Source organism: Sapajus apella, unplaced genomic scaffold (genome assembly GCF_009761245.1).
Source record: "Sapajus apella isolate SASKATOON/1434 unplaced genomic scaffold, GSC_monkey_1.0 scaffold217, whole genome shotgun sequence".
Taxonomy (NCBI): Eukaryota; Metazoa; Chordata; class Mammalia; order Primates; family Cebidae; genus Sapajus; species Sapajus apella.
The window spans coordinates 334149-354790 of NW_022437157.1; the positions used below are offsets into that span (position 1 = coordinate 334149).

Here is a 20642-nt window from a genome sequence, read left to right on the forward strand (position 1 = left end):
AAGGGATTAATCTGCTCAGTGTGATGTTGTCCCCTGCCCAGATCATCATACTCTCTGCTCAAGCCAGATCACTACCACTAACACACCTAACCACTGGGGGCACCACTGCTCCCACCACCCCATGAGTAGAATTAGGCAAAAACAATGCTTCCCTCTTGAGTCAGTAAAGATACAGTTATAGATTGTCAAAAAGAAACTTTACTATGTAGCTCAAGGAAATCTGAACAATAAAGACCCCTCAACCCATAACAATTAGTTAATCAACCAAGTGCAATTTATACCTAATTATTTTAACAGCCTTGTCTGGCTCTCAAGAATGGATGCTTAATAGTGAGCTAAAATGTATATAATGAGGCAGCTTTTAGTTTGTATTGGTCCTAGATCTGACGGGATCTCTAACCCAATCAGGATTTACTCACAATCTTATATCCAGGCTGCCACCTCCCACATTCCACTCTAGCCCACAGCTACATTTCTCTAAAATCGCTCTAGGCCACTCTCCATTTCTACATAGGGTCCCTAAAGATGTTTTCTCTAAACCAGGGGTTCTCAGTCTCTGATCTATTGACGTTTTGAGCAAGATAATTCTTTGTTGTCAGAGGCTGTAGGATATTTAGAATCATCTTTGGCTTCTACACATTAGATATCAGGAGCATGTATCCCTCCCCATCCCCTACCCCCAACTGTAACAACCAAAAGTGCCTCCAGATAGTATAGCCTCTGGTTGAAAACCACTAATCTGCCCAGTTGCCATGGCTCACGCCTGTAATCTCAGCACTTCGGGAGGCCGAGGCCAGTAGATCACGAGGTCAAGAGATCAAGAGCATCCTGGCCAACATGGTGAAAACCCATCTCTACTAAAAATACAAAAATTAGCTGGGCATGGTGGCACTCGCCTGTGGTCCCAGCTACTCGGGAAGCTGAGGCAGGAGAATCACTTGAACCTGGGAGGCGGAGTTTGTAGTGAGCTGAGATCGCACCACTAAACTCCAGCCTGGTGACAGAGCAAGACTCCATCTCAAAAAACCACTAACCTAACTAACAGTTCTCGAGGTGTGATTCCCCAGACCAACAGCATCCACGTCCTCAGGAACTTGCTAGAAATGTCAGTTCTCAGGCCCTAGCCCAGATCTACTGAATCAAAATTTCCAGGTGGTTCTGACGGACATTAAACTTTAAGAACTACTGATCTAAACGTAAGGCCCTCCTTAGGGAATAAAGGCAATTCTGCTTCTTTTCTAAGTCTCCATGGCTCTGGCCCCCTAGGTCCAAGCCTTGCTTTAATCCACTTCTATTGGTGCTGCTGATTCATCTGTAATCTCTCCCTCCCCTAATCTGTTGTTAAGATTGCTTCTATCCTCTTTGGGAAATATTGGCTTCCCCACTGACATTTTAGGCTGATGCTACAAGAAGCCCTAGGGCCTCAAAAGCAGACACTATCTTTCTCTAGAGACTTAACAGTCAGAAAGGGACCTTCCAAGTCTTCCTGCCCCAATGCTCAGGTGTTCCTGTGTCCCTAACCAACTCTGTTCTCTCTGTTTAGAGCTAGGGATCTCACTATGTTGCTCAAGCTGGTCTTGAACTCGTGGGCTCCAGTGATCCTTCTGCTTTGGCCTCCTCAAGTGCTGGGATTACAGGTGTGAGGGATTTTACTAGGCCCAGCAAAATCTCTGTTTTCTGTCAGCCTCCTCTAGCTCCCGGCTATAGGACAGACGCAACGACTGGCAGGTCCTGAGCTCAGAGCACCAAGCCTTTCTTTTCTGGCTTTGGTAGCCAGCTCCACTACTTTCCCAGGTTTTACATATGACTCACCTCTCAGGTACTCTACAGGGAAGCAACCTTCCAAAATTTTTTCATTGTATTTTTCAGCAAACATACCTTAAACATAAAGTCCACTTAGAATGTCCCAGAGCAGTATGTATGATCAGAGTCCATGCGGCAACAGATCTTTCATCAAAACACATCACCAGAGTCAACTACATAAATCTTATTTCTCCTTTGCTCAGCAACTGCCAGTGGCTAAGCAGTGTTAGCAGATAGAAGTACAAACTTTTGAGTCAGGCTTTATGCTTTTCCATGGGAAGTGATGAGGCAGAGCAGTTTGGAGTCAGATTTAACTAGGATTCAATTCCAGCTGGACTGCTGAGTAGCTGCGTGACCTGGGACAAGTCATTAAACCACTCTGAGTCTCAATTTCCTGGTCTACAAAATGTAAATGGTAAGTCCACATCAGAGTATTGCTGTTAGGATCCCTGAAATCATGAATCTAAGCTCCATATAAAAGCCATTGTTACTAAAACATTTTTAAACAAGCTGTTTGAAGGCTTTACAACCATTAACTCAACCCTAGCACACTCTCCAAAGCAGGTACACATTTAGTATTATAAGCAACACTTGGTATTATAAGCAGACACGTAAGTGGCCATATCAAGCTTACCCCAAATTCCTTTACTCATTATGATGTCATGCTGAGCAACAAAGAAGCCTCCTCCCCTACGCCCACACCCACACTCACTTGTGCCCCTCAGCTGCAGGGCTGCCCCAGCCCTCCCAAATCAGAGAATGCGCCTCCTCACTCCAAGTCTGTCATTAACCAGCTGTCTGGGGCTAAATGATTTCAAAAGCCCCTTCTCCACATAAAATTCTAAAAAAAGAATCATTAAAAAAAGCATCAGAATCCAAGCTAATTGCATATCAATCATGAGTGAATATCAAGCAACTCTGAAGTACTAACGTAAGTCACCAAGAAAATAAAATGCAATTCTGCCCAGACACAGTGTTCCTGTAAAGGTGTGCTTGCGTATACAAGCGTCCATATTATCATTAATGCCTGTTCCTCCTCTGACTTCTCACCAACTGCTCCTCGTCTCCGTGGTAACAGCCCTTCCACTAATCAGGAACCTACTGAATATACAGCTCTATCGTTTTTTTTCTTTCTCTCCTGCCCAAGGAAGTCAGAGCAAAGGTAGGATCCATAGGAAACATCATGCAGACAGGTTCAGGGTGGGCACAGCACCCCCTTCCCCTTTATATCCAAATTCCACAGCTCTCCCTGGCCCCCTCTCTCCTGCAAGGCTCCCTCAGTCCCCTCCACCCTCCCAGGTGCCAGCCTGCAAGTCCCCACACTCTCACCATGTTAGAAATGCTGCGAGTGTTGGCAGGATTCAGCATAACAATCTCAGTGGTGATGTGGCCTTCCACCGCCTCAGTCATCTCATCCACTGTGCAGTTGATAGAAGGGTCGTAGATCTTGAACCAATTGTCAGCATACCACCCAATGAGGAACCAGACATACTTCTTCCCAAAGAGACGCTCCTTGTATACCTGAATACAGAGGAGGATGGCTGGGCATTTGTTTGTTCATTTGTTTGTTTTGTCTTTTCTCACTTGACACTATTTAGCCTCTTGGGAATCAGGAAAGAGCAGTAGAACTAAAAAGAGAAATCCATAATTCTGGGGGATGGTAGGAAAGGCTGACAATTCTTCCAAGTTTCTCCCCCAGACCCTGTATATCTGAGTGGCCTTTTCCAGCCAGTCAGGACAGATGGAATTCACAGGCTTCTCAGGAAACACAAAGCAGTAGAAAAAGGAGATCTGAAGAAGTTACCATGTGTGTGCAGACAACGAATGCAGTCAGAGCCAACAGACAGAGACATCCTATGAATCGTCACCTCAGATCATATGCCATCAACTCAGGCACAGATGCCGAGAGGAGGCCCCAGGAGAAAACCGAGGGGAGCTCCCACCCAGTGCCCCTCCCTCTTCAGGTCCAACTCTACCTCACAAAAAACTTTCCGAGCTTCAGTCTCATAGAAGAGTCCCACGATGATTCGTGCATCCTGGCGCTACAGAACAGAGAGAGAAACAGCTCCTCAGGGACGCCGGGGAATGCCTGAGGGGCTAAGCCAGGCGCCTTCACAGTTTTGATTTCCCATCCCTAAGTGCTCAGTGCAGGGTAATGCTCAGCACGTAGTGGATAAACGTCAACTGGAAGATAGACGTCTCTAACTAAACTTCCCCAAGAGATGTTATTGCCTCAAGGAATCAAAACCTGCTCCGCCTGGCTTTCCTCTCCAACCAGCCACTGTCCCCCAGCTTGGTCCCTCTGCAAACAGATCCCACCACTCCCAGCCATCTGACCTTCAGATTTTTGACAGGCACAGCTGGATCTGAGAAAAAACTCTGGCGGAAAGTAATCTCGATTCCAGCCTCCTTCACTCGTTCCTCCAGGTCGTCCAGAGTCTTAGGCAGGAATGAAAAACGATTGGAAAAACACGGAGTGCATGAAGGGATAAAGACCAGAGAGGTTAACTGGGGATTTCAGAGCAATAAGCAGACACAGCAAAGGAGCAGCCATTCTGAACTTTCCTTCAACAGCTTCTGTCCCTGAGGTGAGAAGTTTGGGAAGGTGTCTGGTCTTAGGATGTGGCTTCCAAGTGGGAAGGTGCATGGTAAGCCCCTGCTAAGGCTATGTGTCCAGGAAGCCACTCCATTCAGCCACTGCTACCACTGACAGCAAAGATGGGAGGAAGAAACATAGAGGAACCAGGAAAAGACAAGGCAAGGACTGGGACAGACAGTATGATGTCAACCTCAAGAGGCAAGTGGGCAGACAGGCAAAGGATCAGAGAAGAATGGTCTGAATCAGAGCAAAAGTGGGGGAGGATTAAAGGGCCACTGAACACAGTGGATAGAGGACCCAAAGAATAGAATAAAAGGGAGGGAGCAGACTGCCTTCTTCAGATGTAGAGCCTGTATTTCCTTTCTACCTCCCCAAACCTCCCTCTCCCCGCTCAATATCTCCTTGTCTGTCGGCTTCTCTCTCTTAGTGCCAACTATCAGACTCATGCAGCTTTCTGTCTGCCCCTCTCTCTCCTCTCCCCCATTCCCCTCTCTCTTTCTCTTTCTCTCCCTCCTCTCCCTCGCTCCCCTGTAATCCCCTGGCTCCATCCACTCTGTTCCCATTCACACCCACCCACTACCCCCCTTGAGAGCCTCTGGAATCTGCTGCCTTCCTGGATTCCTATCTCATGTTCCCTCCCTTCTCTTGCCTCTACTTTGGATTGAACCTACTTTAACAGAACTGAGTCATTCTGGGTCTGTCTGTCTGGGGAACAGAGCATCAAACAGGGGAGAAAATATCATAAAATCAAAAAGACAGAGGATCCCAAAAACTCAACTCATTCCTTCCCCTGGCTACACAAAGAACATGTACTTAACCCACGTGAAATGCATTCTTTTAACGAAGAATCAAGCTCTTGCCCCTAAAAGTGAATCTCACGTCACAACTCTCTCTGCTGGAATTTGAGCTTATGTCCCTTTACCCCTTGCCCAACTCCTCCTCACCGAAGTGAAGACCTCAGTGGTCTGCTGGATGGTAGCAATCTTCTTCCAGCCCCACTTTTCAAAGAGTTTCACGCGGGTGGGGTTGTGGAGTGTGGCTGATGGATGCGTTCGGAAGAAAGTGGGGAAACGCTGCCGGTTTGACAGGGCTGGTGAGCTGGAGCCATAGGAAAGCTGCGGGGCAGGGAGAGAGGGTCTGTTCACTGAGGACACCAACAGTGGCTAAGAGTTCCTTTAACCCTCTTCCTGCCTTTGGATTTCTCTACCTTACTCTCTCCAATCCTCCCCACCTCTGGTCTGCCTAAGGAAAAGTGATTCTCAAAGGCCCACGCACCCCTCACAATCAGGATGCTCTTTCACTGATCTAATTTCAATTCTTTCTGAAGAAGGAGGTCAGCTGCAGCACTGTCAGGCCACTGTTGCTAGGAGGCTGCCTAGCTCAGGTCTGCAGAGGACTCTGAATCTTAGAAGCAGGTCCTCCACAATCCTTTTCAATGCAAATCCGCAATTGCCACCGTCCCTTTAGTAGAGCTCAAAAGAGAATGACCCCATCTTCTGACCCCCCAGCCCTGCTTACCACAATGAGGTTCCACATCCGAGCAGCCTCAGCCACCAGCGTAGAGACAGAGCTGCAGCCGGGCATGAGGATGATCTTGATGGGGTCGTTGTAGAGCAGCTCATATAGGTACTTGGTGGCTTGGCCTGGATCACACTAGAAGAGAAGAGAGGAGATGAGGGCAAGCTCTCCTGGGGCCCCTCCCCTGTCTGCAACTCCTACTCTTATCCTTCTTGAACAAATTAGTTTCTTTCTCAATTACTCACTTTCATCATTAATTACCATTTTCTTTTCCTTCCTGTCATCTCTTCCTGTCAAGTGTCTTTTTTCTCATCTTTTTAAAAAAAATTTTTTTTTTTTTTTAATAAAAATGGAGTTTCACTATGATGGCCAGGCTGGTCTTGAACTCCTGACCTCAGGTGATTCACCCACCTCGGCCTCCCAAAGTATTAGGATTACAGGTGTGAGCCACCACGCCCGGCTTTTTTCTCCTCTTTCGTTAAACTTCCTTCTCTGTCTTCCATCTGGAGCCTTATCCATCACCTCTCCCGCACACCCCTCCTTTGATATTAATGAGCATACCACTTTACCTCCTTTCAGTTCACCCTCAGACATCGCCATTCCCTCTGTCACCAGGCCCTTTACCCCATGTTTCTATGCTCCAAATATCAGTGGGTAGAAAAGAGTCAGCAGGAATATGGTAAGCTCTCTCCAAGTTCCCAGACAACTTGCTCAAAGCCCTATTATGAAAATTCCTTCCTCACCTCGGCAAACCCCTTCTCCCCAACTTCCATTAGTTTCCTCCCTCTTCTCTTTTTCAGAGCTAGTGATAAGTAAAGAGAGAACAGGAACAAGACCAGTAGGGGGTCCAGCTCAGTGATCCATCCCTCCTGCTGGGTGCTGACATTTGACAGGTCCATTAGAAAAAAAGACACTGGGGGGTGGAAGTGGGAAAGAATGCGGGGTGAGGAAAGAACAGAGAGATTGAATAGAATGGAACTCTCAAGAAACCAGACAATTTGAGAGGTGCCTTAAAGAGAGGCTTGGAGCTGGGGAAAGTAAACAAGCAGAAAGCTAGAGAAGAAAGGAAGCCTGGGAGGAGGGGAAATGGGGGAGGAAGAGCCAGCCTCGGGTCTCCCACGGCCTGTTCCCCTCCCGCTGATATATGACATTTCAAAAGCTGCTGGAACCCCAATACAGATGAAGACGAAATGGCAGTCAGTGGGAAGCCAGGCAGAGGGGACACAGACAGGGGGCTCAGGGGACTGAGGAGGGTGAAATGTTGCAGGGAGGGGAGGACAAGTAGGAAGGAAATAAAGAAAGCACTCTGGAGCCTGCTTACCTCCCACTGAGGCCTGACATTTGGGACACGGTGGGAAGTTGGAGAAGGGGGAACCAGGGGACGCTGTTGGAATCTGAAGAACCGCACTCACTGGGAACTCTCTGCTGCCCACCCTACCCTCTGCCTGGCCAAGGGCAGTGCCCAACAACATTGGAATGTTTTCTCTGTATGCCTCCCATTAAGGCATCTTTGTAAATCTTTACTATTCTCAGGACCCACCTTCCTGCACTCTCCCCACATCTATTACTCCAGATCCTGCTTCCAGCTTCTCCCATAGCCCCTCGGTGCCCCTCCACTTCTCCTCTAAAGGCAAGGTTAATGGAAACAATGAGGACATACAAGAACATGTAAGATACATATCAACAGGGCAATGCATGCCCCCCATTTTGTTTCCTCACTTCTTATCTACCTTTTCTTGCAACCCTTTCCCTCTTCCACACCCTATTCATCACTGCAGATTCTCTCCACCACGTGATTCTCTCCCCCTCCCCAATAGACTTCCTTAGTTCTCCTCCCTCTGTTTGCTCTTGCAAGGATCTGGATTTGCAGGCAGGAAACCGACTCATTCCCGTTGACACGTTCCGGTTCCTCTGCCTTCCCATCCTACCCCACTTGCAGCCTCGGCTATGTTCTCCTCCAGCTCCCTTCTCCCAGGTCCCAAGTTTGCTCCTCACCACCTCCAGAGAATCACCTATCATGGTGCATGAGTCTGAGATCACAGCCAGGCCTCCCCTATCTCCTGTGATCCGTATCATAAAGACTGCACCCATCTCGTTCTGTCATTTTCTTCAAACTCTACTCCCCGTAGCCAGTGATCTCTCTTACTGGCCCGAGTCTGATCCCTCCACCAGATCTGATCCTCTATTTCTCTTCCTGTCTCCCATACCCTAATACCTGATTATTTTCCTGTACCCTGCTGCTCTTCCCATGGGCATTCTGGGGTTAGCTTACAGCTTAGGCATCCAAGACAGGATGTCTATTGATAATACAGATAAATACTTGGGATTCATCCCTGACCAAGGAATCTGTATTTTTAACAAACGCCGAGAAAGTAACAAAGATTTGAAGTTCTCTCTCCAAGCTCCTGACAATCCTAGTGCTCTCTTCTCCTCAAGCACCCTAACTTCAACCTCGCTTCCGCCCCCTCACACACCTATCACACACACACACACCTATTTCTATGTGTATAGTGATGTTCTAAAGAATGAATATGAATCCTTGGGCCACCCCAAGGTTGATCTTTGGTAAGATCACCAAATTCTCACCTTCTATACTTTATTTCACCCTAACCCAATTCCTTAAGTCTCTGGGGCCACATGTCAGTGAAGATAAATTTGAGGTCTTAAATCTCCTTCCCTGTGCCACATCCTTCCTCATACCCCAATTATTCATGTAGGAGAGCAGGTGGGAAAGGAACCTCATTATAAGCTATCCCCTAATACTCCTGGACCCAAATTTTCTTACCTTCTCTCTCTCCCTCAACTCACCTCCCTAATCTCTACATCCCATTTCCCTTCTCACATCCTAGAGGCCACAATGCTATAAGGGAAGATAAGTTCAGGACCCAAGTTCCAAAGGATGCCCCAGGATCTCCCACTATCCCCACTCTTCCTCCTGCTTCCTCTCCCCCACTGCCATTCTTTTCTGTTCTCTTTCTTCTGCCTGATCCTGAATCTTCTCCAACCCCATGCTATGCTGGGGGCTCCCATGTGGACCCCCAATCCAATTCATTTCCCCAGCACCTCTGCCCAACTCTTGATCATTAACCTTCCCCAATCACCATATGCCATCTATCCCACAGTCCGGGAATGCTCAACAGGGTTGGGAAGAGAGGGATGAGGAGTCAGGTAGGGCTCACAGCTACCTTGCTGTTTGTTATGATAAATAAACTAGAGCTTTCAAGTCTCTCAAAATTTTCCTCATTCTGTCCCTATTTCTTCCAGCTCCAACCTACGCCAAGATTTTACCTTGTTACCATGGTAAATGTAAACCCCCAATCCAGCTCCCCACCTCTGACGTTCCCTCCACCCCCAACTCATTCCAGGGTTAGTTTACTCCCTCAGAGGATGAGGGTCTGCTAATATCTTAAATCCACCACCCGTTTCCCCAGCCCCGACACTTCCGCGAAACTCCCGCAGCGGGGCAGAAGGGTCTGCCTTGCAGCATGCTTAACCGTCTTGAACCCCTAGACCCTCATCTTGGACCTCCGGCCCCTGCGACTCTCCCCAAGCTCCAGCGCCCCCAGCCCATCTCCTGCCAGTCACACAAGGGAGGGTTCTGCCTCGCAATCCCAGAGGCGACTCAGACAGATGGAGGCGCGCGCAGCGGGCTGGCCCCCTGCCCCGCAGGCCCCCACCTCCCACCCACCCCATGTCCAGGGCTACCTTGCTGTCGTGGTGAATGAGCTTGAGCTCATAGTCCGGCAGGATGTCCCTGCGGCTATTCACGTCCTCCAGCGCCATCTCCACCGCGGGCTGGCAGGCCTGGCCCCCTGGCCAGCCCCCGCTCATGGGAAACAGCGCCCCGATGTACACTGCGCGCCGTTCTGAGGAGGGGTGCGGGGGGACCCGCGGGTGAGGCCGAGAGAGATGGGGGGAGTGGGAGGCCCACACCGGAGCCACCCCCGCCGCCATCATAACCAGAAGAGGCAGTGGCCACCCCACCCGGGCAAAAGGGGCCCCCGGCCCCATGGCGTGGGGGGCAGGGGTAGCTGTTGGGGAGCGGAAAGAGCTCAGGGGGGACACTTTTCCCGGGGAGGGCTGCTGAGGGGGTGCCGGGAAGGCGCCTCCATCCCTGGTTTTGTGGGGAGGAGGGGGCGAGGGCCCCGGAGAAGCAGGGAAGGTTGGCTTCCTACGGCCCCCGCGGCTCTCGCTCCCGCCACCGCCGCCGCCACCGCGCACTCTCCTCGCGGACTGACTGACCGACGGAGGGGAGGAGGAAGAGGAGGGAGATGTGGGGCTGGGAGGGGGCTCTGACGTCACGGGCGGCGCGCGGCAGCGGGGGGTGGGGGTGCGGGCGGGAGCTGGGGAGGCAGGAAGGGGGCGGGGAGGGAAGCGAGCGCCGAGGTGGGAGCGACAGTCGGAGGAAGGGGCGGGGAGGGGAGGGAGAAGGCAACCTCCAGGAGGAAAGGAAGGAACGAGGAAGGGAGGGGTCTCACTTAAGGGGACCGGAGGGGAGGAGAAAAGGGGACGGGGCGTGCCGGGAGGGCGGGGTGGGCGGAGGGAGCCGCGGGAGGCTGAAGCCCGGAGGAGCCGGGGGTAGGAAGGGAAGGATGCGAGTGGGACGGGAGAGAACCGGGGCTGGCGCCTGAGGTCTGAGGTGAGGGTAGGAGTCGATGCCGTGAGGCACTGAGGGTGTGGGGGTTGAGGAAACGGTTTTGGAGGGAACGAGTTGGGTATGGAAGGGAGACTGGTGGAGAGGGAGCGGTGGGTCGTGGAAGGGAGCCTGGGGCTGGGGAGACCGAAGCCTGAGAAAGGGAGACGGGGCATGGAATTGAGAAAAGACAAGGGAAGGGGTACACGGACGGAGAGGACGTGAGGAAGAGCGCGAGAGGTCTGGCGAGGGTTGGGATGGGCGGGACGGGCTGAGGAAGTCCATTAGGCGAAATCCCAGGAGGCAGCAGGCTGGAAAAGGTTCCAGGGAAGGTCGCAAGGAACCCCACAGGGGAAAACGCGGTGAAGCTCAGGGTCTCCCGGCACCCTGCCGCCCTCTGCTGGGCTCTGCCAGACGCCGACGAGGCAGAGTCTGGGAGGAGGTGGCGCCCAGGGAAGTGCAGCCAAGCAGGGACGGGAGGGACCGCAGCCCCGCAGAAAACCGGGACTGGAGGCAGGAAACAGGTAGGGAGAGAAGGGGGTGGCCGCAAACTCGGGTGGGTTGGGGAAGGTGAGAAAAGGACGACCCCCCCCGTAGCCTAAGGGCAGAATTTCAGGGGGTGGAGGGTGCAGAGTGAAGGGAAGGGCATTGCAGTGCACGCGGTAAGGGTTGCTCATCTCACCTGAGTGTGGCGTTCGATTCACTGGCAGCAGGAAAGACGGGGATCAGAGAAGAGTTACCACTGGCGCCCAGCTTCCCTGGCCTGATCCCCAGCCCCCTCCCACACCTGTCCATGCTGAAGACCAGAAGAGCAGAAGCCTGCGTTTCTGAGGGGAGGGTGCCTGGGGAATAAGAGCAAGGTGGGACTAGGGGTCAGGACTTATTGATTTTCTTCTTTGATTTTTCATAGGACAACAGAATTTGAGACAGGAATGCCAGCAGCTAAGTTTAGGGCAGATCTTGCTTCTGTGGCGCCTGAATATTACAAAATTGGGAGTCTTTAAGAAAAGAATACACATACAATTGGCTTTAAGCAATTGCTATTAAAATCTTATTTCTGCAATTTTTACAAAAGCCTATTACCATATGAACACATATCCATCGAGCCCTCTATAAGAGCACAGGAAGAGGGCCCTGTAGGTGAGGATCCTTGAAGCCTAAGTTTCAGTAGTGTCATAAGTCCACCCCTGGATGGGACTCTCAATTTCCAGAATGAAATGGTAAACTAGAAGCAGAATAACTGACTTATGTGAGGAAAGTAAGGTCCAAAGGTCTTGAAAGAATCTACCAGGGTAGAGAAAGTATGAGGCATAGGAATGGGATGACTGCATCCCAGGAGAGAAGACAGCAGAGTTCGGGTGCCTAGAAAAGGGAGAGTTTGTAGAAATATATGGCAAAAAAAAAAAAAAAAAAAAAAAGAGGTAGACAAACACAACACTGATTCCCTTAGGGAATAATGGAGGTTGTCTGGGAAGTATAGAAAAGGACTGTCTTCTTCCCATCCAGTCCCTGAGTTCTTTATCTTCTGATAATGCTGCCTCCAACTTTAAGTCTTTTACCCTAATACGTTTCCACTCCCAGAGCTCCCCTTCTCAATTTTTCTAAGTATACTGTTTGATTTATTTCTGAGTCTTCACAATAAATCAATTATTTAATGAATGGTGAGGGAGCAATTCTAAGGAGAGATCACCCTCTAGAAGAAGGTGATGCATGGAAAGTTCTAAGTTTAGAGAAGGGAAAAAATGGAATATTTAAACCTTAAGAAGGTGAGAGAGGTGAGATTCATAAAGGAAAGAGAAAACGTGAGGCCTAAGAATTGGGAGCAGAGTACTTTTTTAAAGGTAAAGGAAGGAAGCCCCCAACATACAGAGGATACTAGGGACTGTAAGAGGAAGTTTCAGGCAGGTTACGGAGGAAAAAGGGACTTTCATCTCCCCCTTTCCAATGCCCTCCCCCACATTTTTATAGCTCCCCATTCTTTCCCATCATCCATTCCCACCCCACTCCCATCCTCACACAAGCGTCCTCATCAGCTGCATGCAGGCAGCTGTTCCCCTCACCCTGGCAGTGGGGCTTGGGGGTGCTCCACTGGCCCTGACTACAGATGCTCCGGGAGCTGCCCACCAGATGGAAGTCGGGGTCACACCGGAAATCCACCCGGGCTCCGTCCAGAGCTGGGAGATCCCCACCCGTCAGGAAAACCTTCCCATTTTCCAGGGTCAAATAAGACTTGGAGCAGATTCGGACTGTGGAGAGACAGGAAAATAAGAAGAGAGGCAAGTTGGAGAAGGCTCTTTCCCTTTAAAGAGCAGGGGACTGAGGTGTGGGTTTGGGTCCACAAGCATCCTGTGCTAAAGAAAATCACACGTGGAAAGGATTTGCCTACCTATCTTCCAATCCTCCCTTACCTCTGCAAGCATCCACACATTCCCGAAAGGAAGAATAATTACCATTGTAGGATCCCAAGATGGGGCTATAAGCACACAAAATGGGATCTCTTCAAAGTCAGCTACAGTGGGCGGTTCTCTGGCTTTGAAATATGTAGATGTAGATAACTTTGGATGCACAATCAGATTTGCTTTTCTTATTATAGTTGGCTTCTATTAATATTAAACTGGTTTTTGTTTCTTGGGCATATGGTCGCTGGGTTGGTGACAGAGGTATTCAAAAATGTGATGAAATCATTTTAGAATTTTTTGTCATCATCTGCCGCTAATGATCCTCACCGAGAATAACTCACAAGATGAATTATCAATGTTATAGGCCAATGATCAGTGGCCTAATGAAGGGAGGATGAAATGAACTGGGCAAGCTGCCAGCTATACCACCTCCAACAGCACACAACAAAATTGCTCTGATGTAGTAGTCATTCAATAAATGTATTTGTGAATTTTGGTATACTGGATTTAAAGTGCTGACTTCCAAACAGTAATGCTAACTTTGAGGCAGGAAAAGGAATGGTCTTGAAGAGGGAAGGGGCTTCTGAGGCTACTCACCACAGCGGCTGGGTGTGTCCATATCTGTCCAGGAGCCGTTGGCCAGGCACTTGCGGACCTTGGGCCCCACCACCTCGCGCTCCCCCCGGCACACATACTCAATCTCATAGTCCACCGGCAGGAAGTTGATAGCCTTCACCTGGTCCCGAGTCAGGCCCCGGTACCTGATGCCCCCTTCCCAGGGCGGGTGTATGATCTGGCAACCTAAGGGGTGAGTGGCGGAGGCATACAGAGAGCAATGGTGGGAAAGAAGAAAAGGCAGGCTCCCCAGTGGGAGGCAGGGGAGAGTAGGGCGTGGTCTGCGGGCAGGCTGGGGACAGAGGAAGAGGGATGGGGCACCAGAGGGTAGGAGTGGGGACAGGTACAGAGCCCGGGGCTAAAGGACAGAGAGTAAAGGTCCAGGGTTAAAGCTGATGAGAGAACCCACAAGTGGGGAGGGAAGGGTGCTAGGTGGAGGTAAGGAAGAAAAGTAATTAAGAAATTATGAAGGGTTTATGTGGGTGGAGATTTCTTAAAAAAACAAAAAAGCTAAATGAGGATATTTGAGTTGAATTAGAATGAGAGGATAAGGGGGCCTTGTAAGACCATCTGGACAATAAAATGAGAAGAAGACAAGGGAGGAATTGAGGTAGTAATGTGGGGCCAGGAAAGAGGATTGAGGCTGAGAAAATAATGCACAGAAAGGTGGTAGAGTGTAGTAATGTGGGCAGAGAAAAGGGGTGCTGGGTAGTAACGTGGGGTGACAGAAGGAGGTCAGCAGTAGTAAAGTGGGGCCGAGCAGAAGGGGTTGCCAGACCGGGAAGCTATGTGGGACTGAAGGGATCATGATGAGGACCAGAATCGAGGAGATGCAGGGAAAGGGAAGTGGGGCAAAGGAGGGCCCGAGGTCGTCGAAGAAGGATGCACCTTCTGAGGTGGCGTTGGGGGTCTGCGCTCCGCCCGCGCCGGGGGGGGCGGAGGAAGAGTGGCGCCAGTAGCAGCAGCAGCAGCAGCATCTAAGTGAGAGGCGGCCATGAGGACCGGACGGAGTCCCGCCGGCGCGGCCCGTACCCGGAGACTACCCGGCCTGAAGCCCGTTGCCTCGCAGGCTCCGACCGGGCTCAGCCTGGGGACCAGATGAGCGCCCCGCGGAGGAGGCGGGGGCGGAGCCCCGCGCGGGGTGGGGGGAGAGGAGGAGAGAAAGCCTGTCCCCACCCTCCTCCTGCCTCCCTCGGCCCCCAACCCTCCCGGGACTCCACCTCTCACCACCTCCTCTCCCCCGGCCCCCGCAGCTCGCAGGAACCTGGCTTACCCACGCTCCCGGGATCGGTCGCCTCAGCGTTCCCCGATTCCATCCCCACGGTTCCTCCTCTCCCCCAGCACCGCTTACCCCAGCTGGGCCCTGCGCCCGCTGCCCCCTCTCCCACAACGCCGCGCGACCCTTCTCCAAGCCCTGCTAACCCGGGGCCCTGGCTCTTACCTCGGCGCGCCGGCCCGGCTCCCCAGCTCTCCCCCGGCCTCAAGGCCCCAGGCCCGGCCTCTCCTCCCCGCTCCCCCCTCCTTTCTCCTCCACCTTCCTCTTCCTCCCGTCCCTCCTCCCCTGGAATCCAGGCTCCAGCCCGGCGAGGGTCTCTCCCCTCCTCTCTCGCTTCCCCCAAACCCCACCCCTGTCTCTCCTTCCCCGGGGCGGCGGCGGCCACGGGAGCGGGGAGCCGGGAGGGAAGGAGGCGGCGCCGGGGACCGGGGAGAGCTCCCGGGCGGAGGGAGGAAGGAGGGTGCAGGGGAAGGCAGGGCGGGGGGATGAGAGGGGAAGACCGGGGAGAGGACGCCTCCCACAACCCGAGCCCCGGGAGCCGCCCCGGATCCCAGCCCCGCCTTGGACCGCCCACAGCGCTGTGGGGCGGGCGGCGGAGAGGAGCGGGGCGGAGAGGTGGGGGAGAGGGAGGTGCACTGGTGCACACGCACTCACCGGCGGGCACCGGTCACTGCCGAGGGACCTCTGGGCAAGACAACTGGAAGCTGGGGTGGGAGTGAAGGAACCTGAGCTAAAGGCAGAGGAGCTGGCGCTGAGACAGGGAGTCTGGGATGGAGGTGGAGAAGGACGGCTGCACAAAGAGAAGGCAGCCCTGGATCCGGGTGAGAGGAGACAGGCAGAGGCCCAAAAGAACTGAGACCCAAGGACTGGAAAGAAGCAGCCTGGGTCAGAAGGGGAGTGGGCGAGGTGGGGAAGAAGGTACTGAGGGCCACCTACGCGCGAGAAGGGTTGGGTGTAGAAGAGATTTCTGGGAGACTAGAGCAGCTCCATGGTCCAGCAGCATTGCTGCTCGCCTGCTCTGCAGGGAGCGCGCAGAACGGGTTGGAGGCAAAAAAAAAAAAAAAGGAGGGGAATATCAAGTAGAGAAATTGAGATACGAAGGGGTAAAAGGACAAGAGGAAAAAGGACCTCCAGGTAGTTAGGAGCCATTACTGTCTTCCGTATTCCAGCAGGGCCTAGCAAACAGTATTTCTTGACCAAGGGCAAACTGGAAGCGCTAAAGACAGCAGGTACAGGCGGCCTTTTTGAAGGCTCCAGAAGCTGTTGGCTATACCTTGAAGTGGAGGAGGTTGTGTGTGTGTGTGTGTGTGTGTGTGTGTGGTGTATGTGGTGTGTGTGTTGTGTGTGTGCTGTGTGTTGTTGTTCATGGGCCTGAGTTTGGGCTGGGAGAGGAAACAGTGGGCTCCTTCTTGGGAGGACAAAAAAAAAAAAAGCTGCTTTCTGGCTGGCCCTGGGGGGAGAAAGCGGTAGGAAGAAACCAAACACTGAGAGACTGACTAGAATTTAGACTCTTAACCTTCAACTCTTTTTTATGATAAATATGCTTTTCTTTTTTTTTTTTTTTGTGCCGAAGATGAACGCTTTTTTTTCTTGTTCCAGCGCAATGGCGGCCCTTTGACCAACCGCAACATCTCGCCTCCCGGGTTCAGGCAATTCTCCTGCCTCAGCATCCCGAGTAGCTGGGATTACAGGCACGCGCCACCATGCCCAGCTAATGTTTTGTATTTTTAGTAGACACGGGGTTTCACCATGTTGACCAGGATGGTCTCGATCTCTTGACCTCGTGATCCACCCGCCTCGGCCTCCCAAAGTGCTGGGATTACAGGCTTGAGCCACCGCGCCCGGCGATAAATATGTTTTAATGACACTTTTACTGTCCTAAATTGAAATTCATAGATAAGGCTCACCCCTGTAATCCCAGCACTTTGGGAGACTGAGGCAGGCCGATCACTTGAGCTCAGGGGTTAGAGACCAGCCTGGCCTGGCCAGCATGGAGAAACCCCGTCTCTACTAAAAATACAAAAATTAGCTTGGTATGGTGGTGTGCACCTGTAATCCCAGTTGATACACCAAAATTGCTTGAACCTGGGAGGCAGAGGCTGCAGTGAACCAAGATCACGCCACTGCACTCCAGCCTGGGTGGCAGAGCAAGACTCTCTCTCAAAAAAAGGAAAGAGAGAGAGAGAGAGAGAGAGGAGGGAGAGAGGGAGGGAGGAAGGAAGAAAGTCATAGATGTTATAACCTACCTATATATACAACTTAAAAAAAGCAAAATGCTTCCCTTTCTGTAATGTAAAGGGGAAATTAAAGAAAAATAACTTTCAATAAAATAACATAAACAGTATTTTAATGTGTGAGTGCCGAGGCCCTACTACCCTAGAAGTCTTGATGGAGTAGGCAGATGCTTCCACCTATCCACAGAACCACGGGATGGAACTGCTACCAACACAGGCTGATCCAGGTGCTGAGTTGGTGACTCAACTACCTCCAACATGTTGTTGTCAATGAAGTGATTTAACAAAATGTTGAACAACTCTTGGTAGCAAAGTTAATTATCCCTAAATTTACACAGAACTGTAATTGCATTCCTAGAAAGTTCACTGCATATTAAAAAAAAAAATTTATACTGTATTAAGTTCTAGGCTCGGATAATTAAACACAGGTTTTCACTACATGAATGTCCTAGGGGACTTTTGAGAAGCTGGGTGAGGAACGATTCTTCAACATGTAGGTAGTGCTTTGAAGAATATCTTACACCTCTGCCCCACCCATAAATGCCAATAGTGCCCCTTCCCTCAGCATAATTACAAAAATAAAATCCACACATTTTCAAAATGCTCCCTAGTGAATGGCTGAGAATCCCAGAGTTAGAAAATGAGCAGAAAAAAATGGAGAAGACAGTGGGGCCAAATTTCTAACCACTCAAAATGACAGCCACCTCTCCTCTGAGTGGTCTGTCCACTCAGCAGGGCAGAAGTAAATAAAGGTATCAATAAAAATAAAGTTATTAACATCATGAGGATGAGAAGTTTCCCAGACTGGTGGGGAAGAAGAATTTCCTTACTCTGTGCGGTGCCTACAGTCTAGTTCAGCTGTCTGTCTTTCTGGACACCTTCTTTCTGTAGCCTGTATGGTCCTGGCAAGGCTGTGCTCAGAGGGTTGACACCCTTTCTAGATCCTTTGCAGTCTCAGCAGGGCCATTCTGTAGGGGAGTATCTGAGCAGGTACAATCATGGGAGCATACAAACAAGGTCTCAGCATCCTTATCTAGGTGCAGTGGTCCTAGATACTCAGAAGGCTGAGGAGGGAAGATCATTTGAGTCCAGTGGTTTGAGACTGTAGTGAACTATGATTGTGCCACTCTACTTCAGCCTGGGTAACAAGGCAAGACCCTATCTCTTAAATAGAAAGAAAAAGGCCGAGTGGGGAGGCTCATGCCTATAATCCCAGAACTTTGGGAGGCCGAGGTGGGTGGATCACCTGAGGTCAGGAGTTTGAGACCAGCCTGGCCAACATGGTGAAACCTTATATCTACTAAAAATACAAAAATTAGCTGGGCATGGTGGTGCACGCTTGTAATCCCAGCTACTCAGAGCCTGAGGTGGAGGTTGCAGTGAGCCAAGATCATGCCATTGTACTCCAGCCTGAGCAACAAGAGTGAAACTCCATCTCAAAGAAAAAAAAAGATAAACATCATTTGGCTGGAGTGCAGTGGTGTGATCTCTCCTCCCAGGTTCAAGCATTTCTCTTGCTTCAGCCTCCCAAGTAGCTGGGATTACAGGTGCCGCCATCACACCCTGCTAATTTTTGCATTTTTGGTAGAGATGGTGTTTCATCATGTTGGCCAAGTTGGTCTCAAACTCCTGACCTCAGGTGATCCGCCTGCCTTGGCCTCCCAAAGTACTGAGATTACAGGTGTGAGCCACCGTGCCTGGCCTGATCTTTACCTTTATTTAGTCTTTTATTCAGGCAACTTGTTATTGAAAGTCTCACCCAAACTGAGAGATATGGAAGGAAGAATCCCCCTGGAAAAGAAGAGTATGAAATTGAAAGCTATCTCAGTGATATTTATTGCGATACTGCTAAAGTTAAATTGAAAAAGAAAATAACTTCAATATCCAAATCACCAAGTATTACTTTAGTAAATTGGAATGTACCCATTTAAAGGAATAACTATAAAAACATACTTAAGGCTGGGCGAGGTGGCTCACACCTGTAATTCCAGTACTTTAGAAGGCCGAAGCAGGTGGATTACTTGAGATCAGGAGTTCAAGACCAACCTGGACAACATGGCAAAAACCAGTTTCTACTAAAAATACAAAAATTAGCTAGCCGTGGTGGTAGGTGCCTGCCATCCCAGCTACTGGGGAGGCTGAGGCAGAAGAATCACTTGAACCCAGGAGGCAGAGGTTGCAGTGAGCCAAGATCGTGCCACTGCACTCCAGCCTGGGCAACAGAGCAAGACTCTATCTCAAAAAAGGGAGGAAAAAGATGCATCAAAATGTTAAAAAGGATTGCCTCTGGGCCATTAATTATTGCATACTTCTCTCTCTCTCTTTTTTTTTCTTTGAGACAGAGTCTCTGTTGCCAGGCTAGAGTGCAATGTAGCCTGATCTCCGCTCACTGCAACCTCCACCTTCTGGGTTCAAGTGATTCTCCTTCCTTGGCTTCCTGAGTAGCTGTTACTACAGGTGCCAGCCACCAAGCCCAGCTAATTTTTGTATTTTTAGTAGAGACCAGTTTTCACCATGTCGGCCATGCTGGTCTCAAACTCCTGACCTCGTGATCCACCTGCCTCAGCCTCCCAAAGTGCTTTTTTTTTTTTTTTTAGACAAAGTTTTGCTCTTGTTGCCCAGGTTGCAGTGCAATGGCACGATCTCGGCTCACTGCAACCTCTGTCTCATTGGTTCAAGCGATTCCCCTGTCTCCTGCCTCAGCGTCCCCAGTAGCTGGGATTTCAGGTGCCTGCCACCAAGCCCAATTAATTTTTGTATTTTTAGTAGAAACGTGGTTTCACCACGTGGGCCAGGTTGGTTTGGAACTCCTGACCTCAGGTGATCCACCTGCCTCGCCCTCCCAAAGTCTGAGATTACATGTACCCCGTCTGCATACTTTTCTTTTGTCATATTCGTTGTTCAACTTTTGTTCAAATTTTTTACAAGCGTCTCCTGTATATATCATTCTTTAATTGATTTATAAAGGTATAAAAGAAAATCCTCCTAAGACAATTGAATCAGTATAGCTAAAATCTGTTATTTCTTTGGGCGGCAGAGGCATTTGAAGGGTATGGACAGGGCCTCTAATTATATTCACTCTACAAACCACTCACCTTTTTCCACCAGTAGCCACAACTTGCCCCTTTCACATCTTTTCTTCCTCCAATGTTACTGCCAGGATTCCTGGCCATAGTTTTCAGAGTATTTATAAAGGTCCTTCCAGAACCACTACTTGAGTATCCTAATTCTATCCTCCTCACAGTCTACTTTCTTCTTTTCCATCAAGCACAAAACTTCTTTCCTCTGGAAAGCTGCCTGGGCTTGATCCCATCCTTCTCTCACTTCTGTACAATTTGTGCCTTGGCAATGCCATCTCCTTTTGCAGTTTTTGACTGTTTTTCATGGAGATAGTGGCGTTCCTACTCAGATTACTGGAGAATGACAAATCTTATTCATTTTGGTTCCCATACTTTCTTTCCACTTCCTTTTTTTTCTTCTGCCTCATCTTCCATCCACCCCTGAGAGCATATAGCCCAGAATTTAGCACCCTGGGAGCCCTGAAAACGTATTAACAAAAGTAGTT

The 20642-nt window shown here is 50.3% G+C and overlaps 1 protein-coding gene across 5 annotated transcripts in view; it reads right to left on the bottom strand.

Moving 5' to 3' along the window:
• GABBR1 (gamma-aminobutyric acid type B receptor subunit 1) overlaps nt 1-15282 on the bottom strand; it is a 32090-nt gene extending 16808 nt beyond the window's left edge. For 2 of the 5 annotated variants that reach the window (XR_004265918.1, XR_004265919.1), the window contains exons 1-6: nt 9626-11204; nt 5921-6055; nt 5347-5517; nt 4141-4242; nt 3780-3845; nt 3133-3324 (exon numbers count right to left, since the gene is read on the bottom strand). Coding sequence is in view for 3 of the 5 variants with exons in the window: in XM_032270861.1 (XP_032126752.1) it covers nt 3133-3324; nt 3780-3845; nt 4141-4242; nt 5347-5517; nt 5921-6055; nt 9626-10729 (1770 nt within the window). In the remaining 2 variants the exon portion in view is untranslated. Of the gene's footprint in view, nt 1-3132; nt 3325-3779; nt 3846-4140; nt 4243-5346; nt 5518-5920; nt 6056-9625; nt 11205-11235; nt 11257-12613; nt 12800-13549; nt 13754-14455; nt 14545-15008 lie in introns of those variants that run through there. The other 3 variants (XM_032270862.1, XM_032270863.1, XM_032270861.1) reach the window with 3 other exon arrangements.
• Between the last annotated feature and the right edge of the window lie 5360 nt (nt 15283-20642).